This window comes from Vidua macroura, chromosome 18, assembly GCF_024509145.1.
Source record: "Vidua macroura isolate BioBank_ID:100142 chromosome 18, ASM2450914v1, whole genome shotgun sequence".
NCBI classification, from domain to species: Eukaryota; Metazoa; Chordata; class Aves; order Passeriformes; family Viduidae; genus Vidua; species Vidua macroura.
In genome coordinates, this window is record NC_071588.1 from 12,643,675 (window position 1) to 12,658,353 (window position 14,679).

General features: G+C 51.6%; 1 protein-coding gene across 5 annotated transcripts in view; it reads left to right on the forward strand.

Moving 5' to 3' along the window:
- The window catches only part of EWSR1 (EWS RNA binding protein 1), a 21,482-nt gene continuing 6,803 nt past the window's right edge, over window positions 1–14,679 (forward strand). For 3 of the 5 annotated variants that reach the window (XM_053994140.1, XM_053994141.1, XM_053994142.1), the window contains exons 1-7: window positions 1–84; window positions 3,054–3,090; window positions 3,308–3,359; window positions 5,095–5,218; window positions 10,438–10,624; window positions 13,128–13,295; window positions 13,915–14,129. In XM_053994140.1, the coding sequence (XP_053850115.1) occupies window positions 18–84; window positions 3,054–3,090; window positions 3,308–3,359; window positions 5,095–5,218; window positions 10,438–10,624; window positions 13,128–13,295; window positions 13,915–14,129 (850 nt within the window). In that variant the 5' untranslated portion in view covers window positions 1–17. Of the gene's footprint in view, window positions 85–3,053; window positions 3,091–3,307; window positions 3,360–3,810; window positions 3,865–5,094; window positions 5,219–10,437; window positions 10,625–13,127; window positions 13,296–13,914; window positions 14,130–14,679 lie in introns of all 5 variants that reach the window. The other 2 variants (XM_053994138.1, XM_053994139.1) reach the window with 1 other exon arrangement.

The following is a 14,679-nucleotide window of genomic DNA, read 5'->3' on the forward strand; positions in this document are numbered from 1 at the left end:
GCGGGGCCGGGCGGCGCATGCGCGGCGCGGGGCGGGGCCGGGCGGGCAGCGCGGAGGAGGAAGGCGAGAAAATGGCGTCGACGGGTGAGCGGGGCCGGGGCGGGCCGGGCCCGGGGCGGGGGGCGAGGCGGGACGGGACCCCCGGCAGCGCCACCGCCCCCGCCGCGGAGTGGCCGGAGGGGCGCCGGGACGGAGCCGCCGGCCCGTAGCGCCGCGCCCGGGGGCCGCTGGGGTCGGGCCGTGCAGGGCCCGTCTCGCCCCGTGTCCCCCCCGCGCCGCCCGCCGGGGCCTCGCCGTGCCCGCGGGTGTTTCCCGGTGGGTGAGTTGCGGCCCCTCGGTGCCGCGGCCCCGCGGGATTGCCGGAGCTCCGCGCTCCCAGGAGCCGAGCGCCGAGCCAGGGCTCCCTGCGCGCCTTCGGCCCTGCCGGGCTCGGCCGGGCGGGTTTGGGTGCGAGTGTGGGATCGGGGAGTGCTGTGCGTGGGAAGGGGCCTCAAGGCTCATCCGTGGGCAGCGACACCTTCCACTGCCCCAGCGTGCTCCAAGCCCGGCCAGCCTGGCCTTGGGCACTGCCGGGCATGGAGCATCCTCTGGGATCTCCATTCCAGCGCCTCCCAGCCCGGAATTCCTTCCCAATCTCCCATCCATCCCTGCCTCTGGCGCTGGGAAGCCATTCCCTGTGTCCTGTCCCTCCATCCCTTGTCCCCAGTCCCTCTCCAGCTCTCCTGGAGCCCCTTTAGGCCCTGCAAGGGGCTCTGAGCTCTCCCTGGAGCCTTCTCCTCTCCCAGCTTTTCCCATGGGGAGGTAAGATGTTCCACCATCTCCATGGCTCCAGATTTCTCTCAATGAAATGTTTTTCCACGAGGGCTCCAGCTGGGTACAAATAGTTGGAAACTGAGACTCCCCAGCTCAGTACACCTTTAAAGTACTTTAAAGCCCAGCAGCCCAAGATCTGACTCTCTTTAAAAGAAGGAGGATTTTCCTTTTTTCCAGCAAGGAAAATCTCCCAGGCCATGGAGTGTGAGGGAATATCATCAACAGCACCTTGGGGAGCTTGAAAAAGAAAAGTCAGTAAAGGAACATCTGCCAACGGAATTGTCAGGATGGGGGTTAAAACCACAGCTGTGTTTTCCCTTAATTCATGGAATTGTTCCTCCTGGGAGTTGCTATTTTCAGCCTCTGGTGTGCTCCTGAGCCTTGTGAAATAAAAGGATGAAGATTAATTTCCCCCTGGAAATAAAAGCCAGGAGATGGGTTTAACTAAATGAACCATAATATTATTTTTTATTAATGTTCTGTGTTCCTCTAAATCCCAGCAAATTAAAAGAGAGACATCACCACAGGCAAACTGCAAATTCCACACCTGGAATTAAATCCTGCAGAGGGGGAAATGTTTGGTTTAGGTGGGACTGGGGGAGGGCTGTGAGGAGAGGGGTTAATTGATACCTCTGCTTGGAGCTCGAGGCCAAAATGGGGCTGAAAATGGAGAATTAAACGAGGTTTTGGTGGCTGGAGGGTGAGCAGGGAAAAGAGTGGAGTGGTAAGAAGGGGAAGCTGGATGAGGGGGACCAGGCATTAATTAACACTCAGGATTTAGCAGAACCACGTGTAAAGTGAATGAAAAAAAAAAAAAAAAAACCCAAACCCAGAAGCCTGAACTGAACAAGGAAAATGTTCCAATATCCCATGTGCCAACCTGAGAGGGAAGTGGGAATGCTGCCAGAGGAGTTTAACAACTTGTGCCTTGTGTCCTGGGAGCAGGGAAACCTTTGGAGAACTCCAAGTGTCTTCTTTCTCCATGTGAGGTGTTCTGGGCAAGGTCAAAGGAATGAACAACTGCCAGGGATTCCTGCTGGGATCACAGCAGGGCTGTTCCTGCCTCCAGCAGGGATCCAGGGGCTCTGCTCCTGCACAGGGAGCAGGAGGAGAAGCTGGGAGCACACCTGGAGGCTGGGCAGGAAGGGTTTAGTAGGGATGGATGCACAGGCTGAGGACCAGGAGGTTGTGCTGGATGGAAGCTGTGTTTTCCAAGTGATTCCTGGGGCTCCATGGCCTTGGGAGTAGTGGGATAGTGGCATTAAAGCCAGGCAGAATTTGCTTCCTCAAGTTCTCCAGTGCAGGAGTCGAGCTTGATCCGTGTGGGTCTCTCCCACCTCGGGATATTCCACGATTTTGGGATAAATTTGGATTTCTGGCCAAGGTGTGATGGTGATGGGAGTGGTGGGAACTCTTCCCACACAGCTCCACTGATCCAGCTCCTGGCTGTGGCCTCCACCAGGAGGTTCTGGGCTCATTCCTGATCTCAGGCCTTCTGTGCTCCTGGCAGAGCTGGGATCTCTGGCCAGCTCTGCTGGGAGTGATGAATTCATCCCTGCTCCAGGCCTTGGGATGGGAGCTGGAGCTGTTACTGCCTGTGAGGGCACTGGGAGCTGCAGTCCTTTCAAATTTAGCCTCCTAATTGCCATGTGGATTCATTTTCCATCCCTGCCAACAAATCAGTTCAGCACAGGCTTTGCTGCTGGGGTTTTCAGGATTTTGGTTCTCCTCCCAGTCAGTTGCTGACATGGATTGAGGATCTGGGGAGGGAATCACTCCCATCTTCCCAGCTCCAGCCCTTCCAGGGGACAAGTGGCTTTCCAGCTATCTGTGTCCTTGAAAGGGAAGGAGTGAAGGTGGTGAAACCTTCCAGCCCAGCCCTTTCAAAGCAGGGTGGTGGGTTTGTAAGGCTCAAATCCCTGCTTTTCCTTTGTTCCAACCCAAATCCCCCCCTGCCAGCCCCCTGGGATCCATCCAAGGTGGCAGTTAAATGGAACCAGGGTCATTTGAGATCAAAGTGGCTGCTGCAAGCAGCAGGAACAATGAGGGGAAGGGAGGTTTTGTTCCCCTCAAAAAGGAGGACTGAAAATGTGCATTTACCTTCCACCCTTGGGAAACTGGAATTCCAGTGGTTTATAGCGAGCTGCAGGAGGAAATTCCAGCTGCTGTGCTCTTGGACTCTTTAATTTTATTAAGCCTTTATCAACGTTTTTATTCTTTTTCTTCTCCTTTTCTTTTAGATTACAGTACCTATAGCCAAGCTGCAGCTCAGCAGGGGTAAGTAGCTTATCCTCCCTGTTTTAAAAAGATGTCATAAAAGTAAATCATAATTATGGTTTGGGCTTAACTCAGGTATGTTTGGAAATCCTGAGGGTTTTCCTGGAGCTTTGTATTCCCATAGAATTTCAGCAAGAAACCGTTGGGCTGCATGAAAATTTCTCTGGTGATGCAGATTTGGGGCAAGATTATAAATGTCTTTACATTCATTCCACAGCTACAGCGCCTATGCACCTCAGCCAGCCCAAGGATATGCACAGACCACCCAGGTAAAACATGGGGAGGGGGTGGAATTCCTGCTCAGTCACCTGTTCTCCAGGAAAACTGGAAACTCCGAGTGGCAGCGTCAAAATCCGTGGTTAAAAGTTGTCTTGGAGCTTCTCCACCAGCCCAAAGTGCTTTTTAAAAGTGGAAATAACCTCAACAATCCCCCTTTTTTTGGTAATTTATTCAATCCTGATGACAGAAAAGCCAAATTCCTGGTGTGTGTTTGACACCACCACGTTGGTGGGTGTTGTAATCAGAGGTGTAGGAGAGAAAAAAACTGGGGGGAAAAAAGGGGGGAATTGCCTTTTGGGAAATGGCAGAATTGGACAGAGGAGGGAATCTGCTTTTTCCTGGAGTTTTTATTGCTATAACTGTTCATACTCTCAGTTGGCTGGACTGCAAAATAATGATGGTCTTTAAGAGATTAACTTAATGCTTATTTTTAACCTTTAGAATCCAAGTTACTACAACCACATTTGTCTGCAAACTCCAAGTATGTTTCCAAAGGTAAATTCTTGTCCTCAAAAAGTGCTGTAGGCTTAATTTTCCTTCCCAAGAGGAGGAAGACAGGCTCAGTGTGGGCTGAAAGGAAGGTGATGGTGACTTACTTAAATTAAAAGTCTTTGGAGACCACAACTGGAAGAGCTGCTCCCAGTTGTAGGTGAGGTGAAAGGTGGGAGCAGGATAAGGGTAGGAACAGGAAGCCTCAGCAACTAAAACCAGCTAATTAAACCCCTAACCAGCTATTTAAACACCTAACCAGCTAATTAAACCCCTAACCAGCTAATCTCAGCTGTAGGCACGTGCCCATGGGGAGTTTGCAGCGTTCCCTGCCTCTTGGTGGAGGGAACTTCCAGGGACAGGGATGTGTTCACGTGCTCAGGGCTTTCCTACTCCTGGTTCAGACCTGTGCCCTAAGTTCAGGAAGGCTGAATATCCCAAAAAGTCCAGAGGAATCTGAATTCTTGCAGAATCTGGAGGTTAAAGTTGTCTCCATGTCACTCCTCGAGCTGAATCCAGAGTTTTATCCTAAGCCAGGAGCTGTTGCAAGCTTGCTGGTGCCTGGAGCATGGGCTGGTAGGGCATGGCTTGGGCAGCTGGTGGCACTGCTGGGCACAGCTGCTCCTCTCCTTTCCTTAGTGATTTTCAAGCTGGATTTGGAAACACAATCAGGGAATGGGTGAGGTGAGAGCTGATCCCTCACTGAACACATAGGCACCGGAATGGGAGCAGCACCACTGGGATACTTTGGGTGTTCCCATGGATCCCATCCTTCCATGCCTGCACCAACTCCCAGTTTTCAAATTAATGGCTGATGGGCATGGAAAATACTCCAAATAATTTAATGGAAACCTTCCACAGGTTTCTTTTAGCACCAAAGCAGTTTTACACTGAAGTGGCTTTTCCTTCGTGCAGTTCCACCCTTGGAGCGCTCCCATTCCCGTATTCCAGGTTAACCCTGGCATGGTGCCTGTGGGTGCTGGTGGTAGCTGTGAGCAGCTGGGAGCTTTCCTGTTTGCTTTCCACAGAGCAGAGGTGTGTGGTGCCAATGTCAAGAGCCTGTTCCTTCAGTCTTGGCAGGGAAAAACCACTCCATAACCTCCTTGCAGAGCTGACCCGGAATTTCCCGCGGCGCCTAAACTTTCACAGCAGCCTTGGCTTTGAGAGTGCTCAGCAACTGCAGTTCCTGGGGGGTCACTTGTGCTCATGGATTGAATCTGTGTCCTTTTGGAGCAGACCTACGGGCAGCAGAGCTACGGGACCTACGGGCAGCCCACCGATGTCAGCTACACACAGCCGCAGACCACGGCCACCTACGGGCAGACGGCCTACGCCACCTCCTACGGGCAGCCCCCCACAGGTGAGAGCCCTGCTGGGCTGGGCTCAGCCTGCAGCTCTGCTTGGCCTGGCAAAGGCCTTGCTGTCACCTAGGCCATGGGCAGGGACAGCTCCCGCAGGTTGCTGCAAGCCCTGGGCAAGCTCGGACACTTCCAGGGATGCAGCAGCCGCAGCTGTGGGTAACCCATGTGCCCACCCTGCCAGGGAACAATTCCTTCCCAATGTCCCATCCATCCCTGCCCTCTGGCACTGGGAAGCCATTCCCTGTGTCCTGTCCCTCCATCCCTTGTCCCCAGTCCCTCTCCAGCTCTCCTGGAGCCCCTTTAGGCCCTGCAGCGTGTCCCTGGAGCCTTCTCCTCTCCAGGTGAGCACCCCCAGCTCTCCCAGCCTGGCTCCAGCCCTCCGTGGCCTCCTCTGGACTGGCTCCAGCAGCTCCAGATCCTTCATGGAATGGTTTTGGCTGGGAGAGACCTTAAAGCTCATCCAGTGCCACCCCGTGCCATGGGCAGGGACACCTTCCACTGTCCTAGGGTGCTCCAAGCCCGGTCCAGCCTGGCCTTGGACACTTCCAGAGCTGTGGCAGCCACGCCTAAACAGGAATAAATGCACTGTTGAGTTTTCAGGGCAGGGTTTGGGTGCTGTGGGACCCAGCAGGACGTGCTGTGCTCATAGCAAAGGGAACAGTGTCCCTGGCTGCTCCTCAGCCCTTCCCTTCCCTGCCAGTCCTGTCAGTGGCAGTGACATGTGCCTCTTCTCATCCTGTACCTTCTCCTTCTCATCTTGTACTTCGCACAGTGGAAGGAGCCAGTCCAGGTTGGACTGTCCTGCTCACTCTTGCATGGAAAATTCTGTCTCATCCTGTCAGAACTCGAGGTCCCCTTTGGTGGGAATCCTTGAGGTGTCACTTGGTTTTAGTGCCAAAACCCTCACATGTCAGAGCTCACACAGGCAGTGACAGCAGGGCTTGGCAAGGCTGCAGTGCTCTTTGCCATCTCCAAACTCTCCCAAGTGCCATCTTCATGGATAAAATCCTCACCACTGAGACCTTTTAGGTGACTCCAACCCCATTTCCTAAAGGATAAACAGCATCCTGCCCTCCACCTTTGCATGCCTCGTGGTGGTTTTGGATTTCCAGAGCACATACTTGCTCATTAATGCTCCATAAACTCTCACAACGTGTTCTTGGAGCTGGAATTTCCTCCAGACGAGTGTCTAAATGTTTAAAACTATTGAGACAATGTTTAATTCATGTATATTCATGTTTATTTAATGTATGTTTGGGCTGAATATTCAGGAGTTTTAGAAAGCAGATTTTCCTCCCAGTGATTCCTTGGGTGCCGTGTCCTGCACATTCCTGGGAGAGACATTATAAGCATTTTGCAGTTGGAATTAAACACTTCCCAAAGCAAGGGAATTCCAGGACAGACAGACACGGGGATATCTGGCTGTAGAGGCCATTGAGGAATTCTTCACAGGGAGGAGCTGGAGAGAAAATATTAACCAAAATGAAAATATTTACCATCTTTACATGGATCAGGAAAATTCCTGCTCGTGAGATCCATATCCATTAGTCAGTGTCACTGGGGGTTATCTACAGGGCTTTTTCCTTTCATTTAAGACTACCTGGAGAAAAGTTGGCAGTAAAAAATGATTTGTGAACTTCCAAAATTCCTTTCTTAGAAATATTTACATCCCTGTGACTCCTGTGGGCTCCAGTCCCACAGGGGTCACAGGAAACTGCTCTGTTTATGTTTTTCCTTCTCCCTTAAGAGGAGATTTGCTGGAAGAATAATAATAATATCAGGCTTTTTTTTTTCTTTTTTCTTCACAGCTGAACTTTTTTTTGGTAGGAAAAAAAAAGTTTAATTTTCTTTTAATCCATGAAAAAAACACCAACTTAGAAAGTGGTCAAGCAAAAGATCCTATCAGCCCACAGAGCTGGGCTGTGGCAGCTCCGGGCACGGAGCCAGGTTGGATTTATCCTTCCTCCACCTGCCTCTCCTTGAGGAGCCAGAGCTGTGGAAAGGAGACTGCAGCCTCTCTCTCTCCCCTCCCTGCCTTTCATGCTCAATAAACCCCTGGGCCAGACACTGTCATGCCCTGAGACATGTGCAGTTCTTACAGCTGAATCCCAATCCTGTTTTCCTGAGAATCACCTTTTTGTACTGCAGCTCCTTAGAGCTTTTTATATTTTTTTTGCCTGAACAGCCTGGGGTTTAGGTGAAGTGTTGTTGAGGTTAAGGAAATCCAAGATGTGTGTGGATGCAGCCTCTCAGGATGGGTGGGAATGGCAGGGATGGATTTTTCCTTGCCCTGCCTCCAGGACACCCCAGGAAAGAGTTACCACCCTCCTTCCCTCCCTGGGGCAGTAGGAAAAGGTGTCTTGGAGCCACCCAGTCACTTTGTTCCAGAGAAAAAGGGATTTGGGAGCAGTTCCCTCAGGTTAGGGATCACTGAGCACCCTCAGACCTGTGGCTCATTAATCAGTGCAGGGTTTTAGCAGGGATTACAGGAGTAAATAAATAAAGAGCATTTTGGTGTCCAGGTGTGGATTTCTTGGAAGTGGGAATTGCTCTCTAAAGCCAGCCAGCCCCTGCTTCCCTTTACCTGGGAAATTTGGGGCATGGATATTGAAATTTGTAAAGGATTTGGAATTAATGAACACACAGCTGCCATAACAACCCCAAAATATCCCAAAACAGGCTGGAGAGAGAGTCAGCTCTGCATCCCTTCTCCAGCCCCTCACTGGTGGGATAGAGAAAATCCAAGCAGGAGACAGCTCTCTTCCTGAATAAATCTTTCTGGAAAGAAGAAATCTCTCAGAATCCAGACTTTTCCCGTTGATATTCTCTGTGGGCCAAATCCTGCAAGCTTCTCCACCACCTGAAGAATTCCTAGCCTTCAGTAAGGGGTTTCTTTGAGGGGAATTTAGGCACTTCAAGCAGGTTATTATTCCCTCTGTTACCTTTTTCTTTCACCAGCTTTTCTGCTGTGTCAATTTTTATCTTCCTAACTGGGAGGGGAGGAGAGAGAAGTGATTTCATAGAAATGCCACCCTCAAAACAACAGCTCTTGAGGGTTCCCAGAGTGTCTAAACTGGGCTTGATTTGTGATTTAGACCAGTGGGATGGGAAATCACTGCCTTTCCTTTGGGACAAACCCTTCCTGCTGAGCACGCTCTTCCATGAGGGAAATGCTCCATCTAGAGCTGAAGCTTTAAAATTCAACCTTTTTTTTTTTTTTTCCCCTCCCTTTTATCCTGCTGCCTGTGCAGAGCCAACAAAGCTTTTTGCTCCCAGTAAGAGCAATGGGAAAAGGGGGCCCAGCTGTGGGAGGAGCACCCTGGGGCTCCAAATCCAAGGGGAGCAGCCCAGGGCAGGGCTGTGGCTGCAGCACACGGGCTGCAGGCTGTACTTAGCCTTTTTTAGTGTGTGGTCAGGCTTTGGCAGTTAAAATAAAGGTTTATTTAACTCCTGGGATTGGTGCTCCCTGTGGAATTGCTGTCTAGCCTCATATTTAAGTGTTTGGGCTGCTCAAATTTGTCCAAGGCTTTAAAAATCCTCCCATTGGGCATCATCCCCTACACCCTTCTCAGCAACACTTTTCAGAGAACAGCAGACAGGAATAATAATCATTAAAACTGTTTTTTTTCTAGTGATTCCTACAGGTTATTTCCCAGTGGGAATCCAGTTCATATTCCCAGCTTGGCAACCCTGGGATGGGGTTGGGGGCCAGGGGTAGGAAGAGGTATGGGCAGAGAGTCCAGGCTGGCCTTGTGTCTTCACCAGGATCCTGAGGGTCACCAGAAAGCTGAACTTTGGGGGTGTTTGTAGTGAATTTGCTGTGCAGACTTCCTTCCCTCCTCCTGTTCCTCTTTCCTGCTGCCCTGGTGTGGTGGCAGCAGTGGAGCTGTGGCAGTGCCATGGTGCTCTGCGAGGGCACAGCGTGTTCTGCTGCTGGAAGTGCTGTTTGCTTTGCAAATGAGGCAGTTGGAATAAAATGCTGCAGCCCAATTTGCCTAAAGGAAATGTGTCACAAGCCTCCCGTGTTTATTAAAAATCACAAGTGATGGAGAAGCTGTTGCCTTCACTGATCCCAGCCATGAGAGCATTTGGCTGCTCTTTTTGCCCTTTTTATGTTCAACAGCATTTTTATTGCTGCTTTTTCATCTAAGTCTCATATTCTTAATTTGAAAACTTGCTAGAAAGGTTGTTAAGAGCACAAACCCGGTGTGTTAATGCCAGTTCACCTTTGTGACAAGGCAAATGCCACTAAATTATACAGGAGCTGTTTGGGAATCTTGGATATTGTAAAACTGTTGAAAAGGAACTCTCTGAGCTCACAGCTTTTCCCTAAGCTGAACTGAAATTCTGAGAAAAGGGAAGGTACATAAAACATCAGGAGCTGCCTGATGTGTCTCTTTTGACCTTTTTCTCATGTGAAAGCAAATGGAAAGTGCTTTTCTTTTGTTTCCAGCTTTACTGATTTAAAATAGGCCTTCAGAAATGCTTCTGAAAGACTTCCCAGGCCAGGTTTTGTGCCTTTCTTTTTCAGAAAAGCTAAAAGGATGGGACTGTACTTGCCAGATCAGTTGGATTTCTTTTACTTTGGAGCTCAGGGGGGTTTGTTACCCTGCCTTTGCTGAGGAGATGCTCCATGTCTCAGCTTGCCTTGCCTGAGCTCTGATTGCTGTAAACAATCCTGGGTGCTGGTCCAGGGGTGGCTTCCAGAAAGCTCCTGGGAGTGGGGTTTTGGGATGCTGAGGGGCTGAAGGCTGAGGCTTCCCAAGGTGGGGGGGGGGGTTCTGTGAGGAAGGCAAAGGGGCAGGGTGGGGTAATTGATGATTTTTGAGTTGCATGAGGTGGTTTTGTGGTGGTAAAACTGTGTCTGTGTTGAGTCCCAGGAGTACCACAAGGACCAGAGTCTGAGATATTTGGGAATGCTGGAGAGGGACATGGGACAAGGGTCTGGAGGGACAGGAATGGCTTCATGTGGACAGAGAGCAGAGTTAGATGGGATACTGGGAAGCTGAGGTGAGGGAGGTGACACAGAGAAGCTGTAGCTGCCCCTGGAAGTGTCCGAGGCCAGGTTGGACAGGGCTTGGAGCAGCCTGGGATGGTGGAAGGCGTCCCATGGCAGGGGCATGGAGAGAGATGAGCCTTAAGCTCCCCTCCCCCCGGCCCGTGCTGGAACTCGGCGGTTCCTGGCAGAGCTGTGGGGCTGAGCTGTGCTGTGTTACAGGTTACAGCGCCCCGACCGCCCCCCCTGCCTACAGCCAGCCCGTGCAGGGCTACGGCAGCGCCGCCTACGACACCAACACGGCCACGGTCACCAGCAGCCAGAGCTCGTACGCCGCCCCGGCCGCCTACGGCACCCAGCCCGCCTACCCGGCCTACGGGCAGCAGCCTGCCCCGGCCGCCCCCGCCAGGTACTGCCCCCTCCTCCATCCTCCTCTTCCTCCTCCTTCTCCTTCTTTTCCTTCTTCTCCTCTGCCTCTTCCTCCTTCTTCTCCTTCTTTTCCTACTTTTCCTTCTTTTCCTTCTTTTCCTCTGTCTCTCTTCCTCCTCCGTCTTTTCTTCCTCCTCCTTTTCCTTCTCTTCTTCCTCCTCCTCCTCCATCCCTTCCTCATCTTCCTCCTCCTCATTGTCACCATCCTCATCCTCCTCCTCAGCATCCTCCTCATCATCACCATCCTCATCTTCCTCCTCCTCCTTCTTCTTTTCCTTCTTCTCCTTCTCCTCTCTTTCCTCCTTCTCCTGTCTTTTCTTCCTCCTCCTTTTCCTTCTCTTCTTCTTCCTTCTTCTCATCGTCATTCTTTTCCACCCCTTTCTCATCTTCCTCCTCCTCATTGTCACCATTCTCCTCCTCCTCATCACCATCCTCATCATCACCATCCTCCTCTTCCTTCTTCTCCTTCTTTTCCTTCTTCTCCTTCTCCTCTGTCTCTTCTTTCTTCTCCTCCTGTCTCTTCTCCCTCTTTTTCCTTCTTCTCATCATCCTTCTTCTCCACCCCTTCCTCATCTTCCTCCTCCTTCTCCTCATCATCACCATGTCATCATTCTCCTTCTCGTCCTCCTCCTCCTTGTCACCATCCTCATCATCCTCCTCCCCCGTCTTCCTCATTCTCCTTTTCCTTCTTCTTCTCCTCTGTCTCCTCTTCCTTCTCCTCCTCCATCTCTTCTTTCTCCTTTTCCTTCTCGTCTTCTTCCTCCTTCTTATCCTCCTCCACCTCCTCCTCATCCTTCTCTTCCTCCTCCTCCTTTTTTCTTCCTCCTCCTTCTCATCTTCCTTCTTATCCTTCTCTTGTTCCTCCTCCTTTTCCTTCTCCTTCCCCCCTTTTTATCCTCATCCTTCTCTTTCTCCTCCTCTTCTTCTTCCTTCTTCTCCTCCTCTGGTTCCTCATACTCCTGCTCCTCCTCCTTCTGTTCCTTCTCCATCTCCCATTACTCCTCTTCCTCCTCCTCCTTCTCTTCTTCCTCTTTCTTCTTCTCTTCTTCCTCCGTCTCCTTCTCTTCTTCCTTCTCCTTCTTCTCTTCTTCCTCCATCTCCTCCTTCTCCTTCTTCATCTCTTTTCCTCCTTTTCCTCCTCCTCATTCCCCTTCTCTTCCTCCTCCTCCTCCCTCTCTTCTTGCTGCTCCTCCTCCTCCTCCCCTTTGTCCCCCAGCCCCGCAGGTCGCAGGGCTGTGGCAGCCCCTCCTCCCGAGCGTGGGAGGGCTGGGTGAGTGCTCCCTCCCGGTGAGTCAGCGCCGTTCCCGTTCTGCTCCTGCGGGATCAGGGAGCCACCGCGCAGCCACATCAGGCTCTGGCCTCTTGGGCTCCAGCACAGGGCTGAGTCCTGTCTGCTCCTGAGTCACGGGGTCAGGCAGGATGCTGGGTGGATGCACAGGCTGCAAAACATTTCCTCTCTAAATCTCACCCCTCTGGGCACTGCCTGTCATCTATTGAGTTGAATTGTTTGCTAAGAGGATATGAAAAATTTAGAATACATAATGGAAACTTGTTTGGAAGTGAGTAAAAGCTGATTTATTCCCTTACCTGGTGTCTGTAGCAAGCACTGTGGGAAGGGAAGGCAGAGCCTGGCACAGCTCTGACAGGTTACACTTTAAAGAGATGTAAATTTGCTGGATGAATCCTGACATTGTGTATAATTTTTCCCAGCTTCTACAGCAAAAGCAGCTCTTTTTGCTCCACTCTGAGAAACAAATAGAAATTAAAGACTAATAGAATCCTTGGAGTTAGAAAAGCCCTCTGAGATCATGGAGGCCACCACTAACCCTCTCCCCAGGTGCCACATCCACACGGCTTTTAAACTTTGGGACAAACAGAAGGGGATGTGTGAATCACATGCAGAGGGTTCTCAAATTTCAGGCCTTGAGAGTTAATTCTAAACACACAATTGTGAGTGGTTTGGGTTGGAGGGGACCTTTAAAGGTCACCCAGTCCAAGCCCAGCATCCTTTCTCTTCCATGGGATCATTGGGGGATAATGTGTATGAGGCAATATCTGCCTGAGCTGGATTCTGAACCAAACAATGGGGCATTTCACTGCCTGCCCTGCTGCCTGCTTCAGCTCCTGCTTTCCCAGGGCTCTGCAGGAGCAGCCGTGCTGGCATTCCACATCCTCCACTCAGCCCCACAGCCCAGGTCTGAACCCTGTGGCTTTGGGATGAACAGGAGCTGTGGTGTTCCATGCTCTCTGTTCAGGACACTGCCTGGGCCTTTCCTGGAGTGTGCAAATACCCAGGCAGCGAGTGCTAAAATTGTGTTTATTACCTATTTATTGGCTGCTGCCAGAGTGGCTGTCACAAATCAAGGCCAGCTTTAATGCTACCCCAAAAAAGAGCTCACAACCCTCAGTGCTGTGGGATCTGAGCCCTTTGCTGCTGCCAGCTGCGGGGCTGGGCACCAGTGTTGTTCCATATTTCTCCCCAGACCCCAGGATGGCAGCAAACCAGCAGAGACCAGCCAGCCTCAGTCCAGCACGACAGGTTACAGCCAGCCCAGCCTGGGCTACGGGCAGAGCAACTACAGCTACCCCCAGGTGCCTGCCAGCTACCCCATGCAGCCTGTCACTGCTCCTCCCTCCTACCCTCCGACCAGGTAATGCTTGGCAATGCTCAGCTTAGGGGCCTTTCCAGGGGGATTTCATGGAAAAGGACCTTTGGTGGTCTGGGAGGAGGAGTTGTGCTTCTTGTTGTGGTGGGGATGGGGAGGCTGTGGCTGAGTGTAGAAGTGTCTCTGCATGATTACAAATGGGTTTAAGACATTTTCTACTTTTTTTTTTTTTTTTTTTTTTTTTTAAGAGTTTTCCTAGAGTGACCTTTTGCTGCCTCCTTCTACATACAGCTTGGCCCAGGAGCTCCCTTCTCCCTTCAAGGATCTTTAATGTGACTTCTAAAACGTACACTTTGAAATTCTTAAAGCCCCATCTGCATGAGAGGAGCTTCTTTTATCCAGGGCCTGTTACCTCCCTTACCACTGAGTTTTGCCCTGGCACTGGTGCCTTTTCCTAGAGGTGTGAATAAATTGGGATTGGCCACATGGTTTTTGCTTTCACAGCCCTCAAGACTGGCCTCCATAGGATGACTTCAGCTTTTAAAGTGATTTACTGCACTAAATACAGCCTCTAATTGCATTGCCTTCCAGCATGAGCCACTCCATGCACGCTGCCAGGGAATTGCCTCATCATCCCACCTTTCCCAACGCTTTTCTCTTCCAGCTATTCCTCCACACAGCCAAGCAGTTACGATCAGAGCACTTACTCCCAGCAGAGCAGCTACGGGCAGCAGAGCTCCTATGGCCAGCAGACCAGTTATGGCCAGCAAAGCAGCTATGGCCAGCAGCCACCTCCCACCAGTTACCCACCTCCCACCGGATCCTACAGCCAGGCCCCCAGCCAGTACAGCCAGCAGAGCAGCAGCTACGGTCAGCAGAGTGAGTGGGAGCCCTGGGAAGGAGCCCTGGCCTTGGTTTGGATCTTAAACTCGGAGCTGGGTTGAAGGGAGAGGGGGTTGGAGCTGGGGTTTGGCCTTTGTTGATGAAAAATGGCAGTGGTAGGTTGGGATGATCCCCTCAGGGGAAAGGTGGGAGCACAGAGGCACAAAATGTTTGTGGGGAGGAGTTGAGGGGGCTCAGCCTGGAGAAAAGGAGGCTCAGGGGGGACCTTCTGGCTCTGCTCAGAGCAGGAGGCGGGAGGGGGGTCGGGCTCTGCTCCCAGGGAACAGGGACAGGACGAGAGGGAGCAGCCTCAGGCTGGGCCAGGGGAGGCTCAGGTTGGATATTGGGAACATTTCTTCATGTCGTTGGTCAGGCCCTGGGCAGTGGTGCAGTCCCCATCCCTGGAGGGATTTAAGAGTCATGTGGATGTGGCACGTGGGGACATGGGTCAGGGGTGGCCTTGGCTGGAGAAACAGCTGGAATCAACACCCTCAGGGGGATTTTCCCAAGCTGAACAACTGCAATGTGGCTGGAGCTGAGGGCAGGT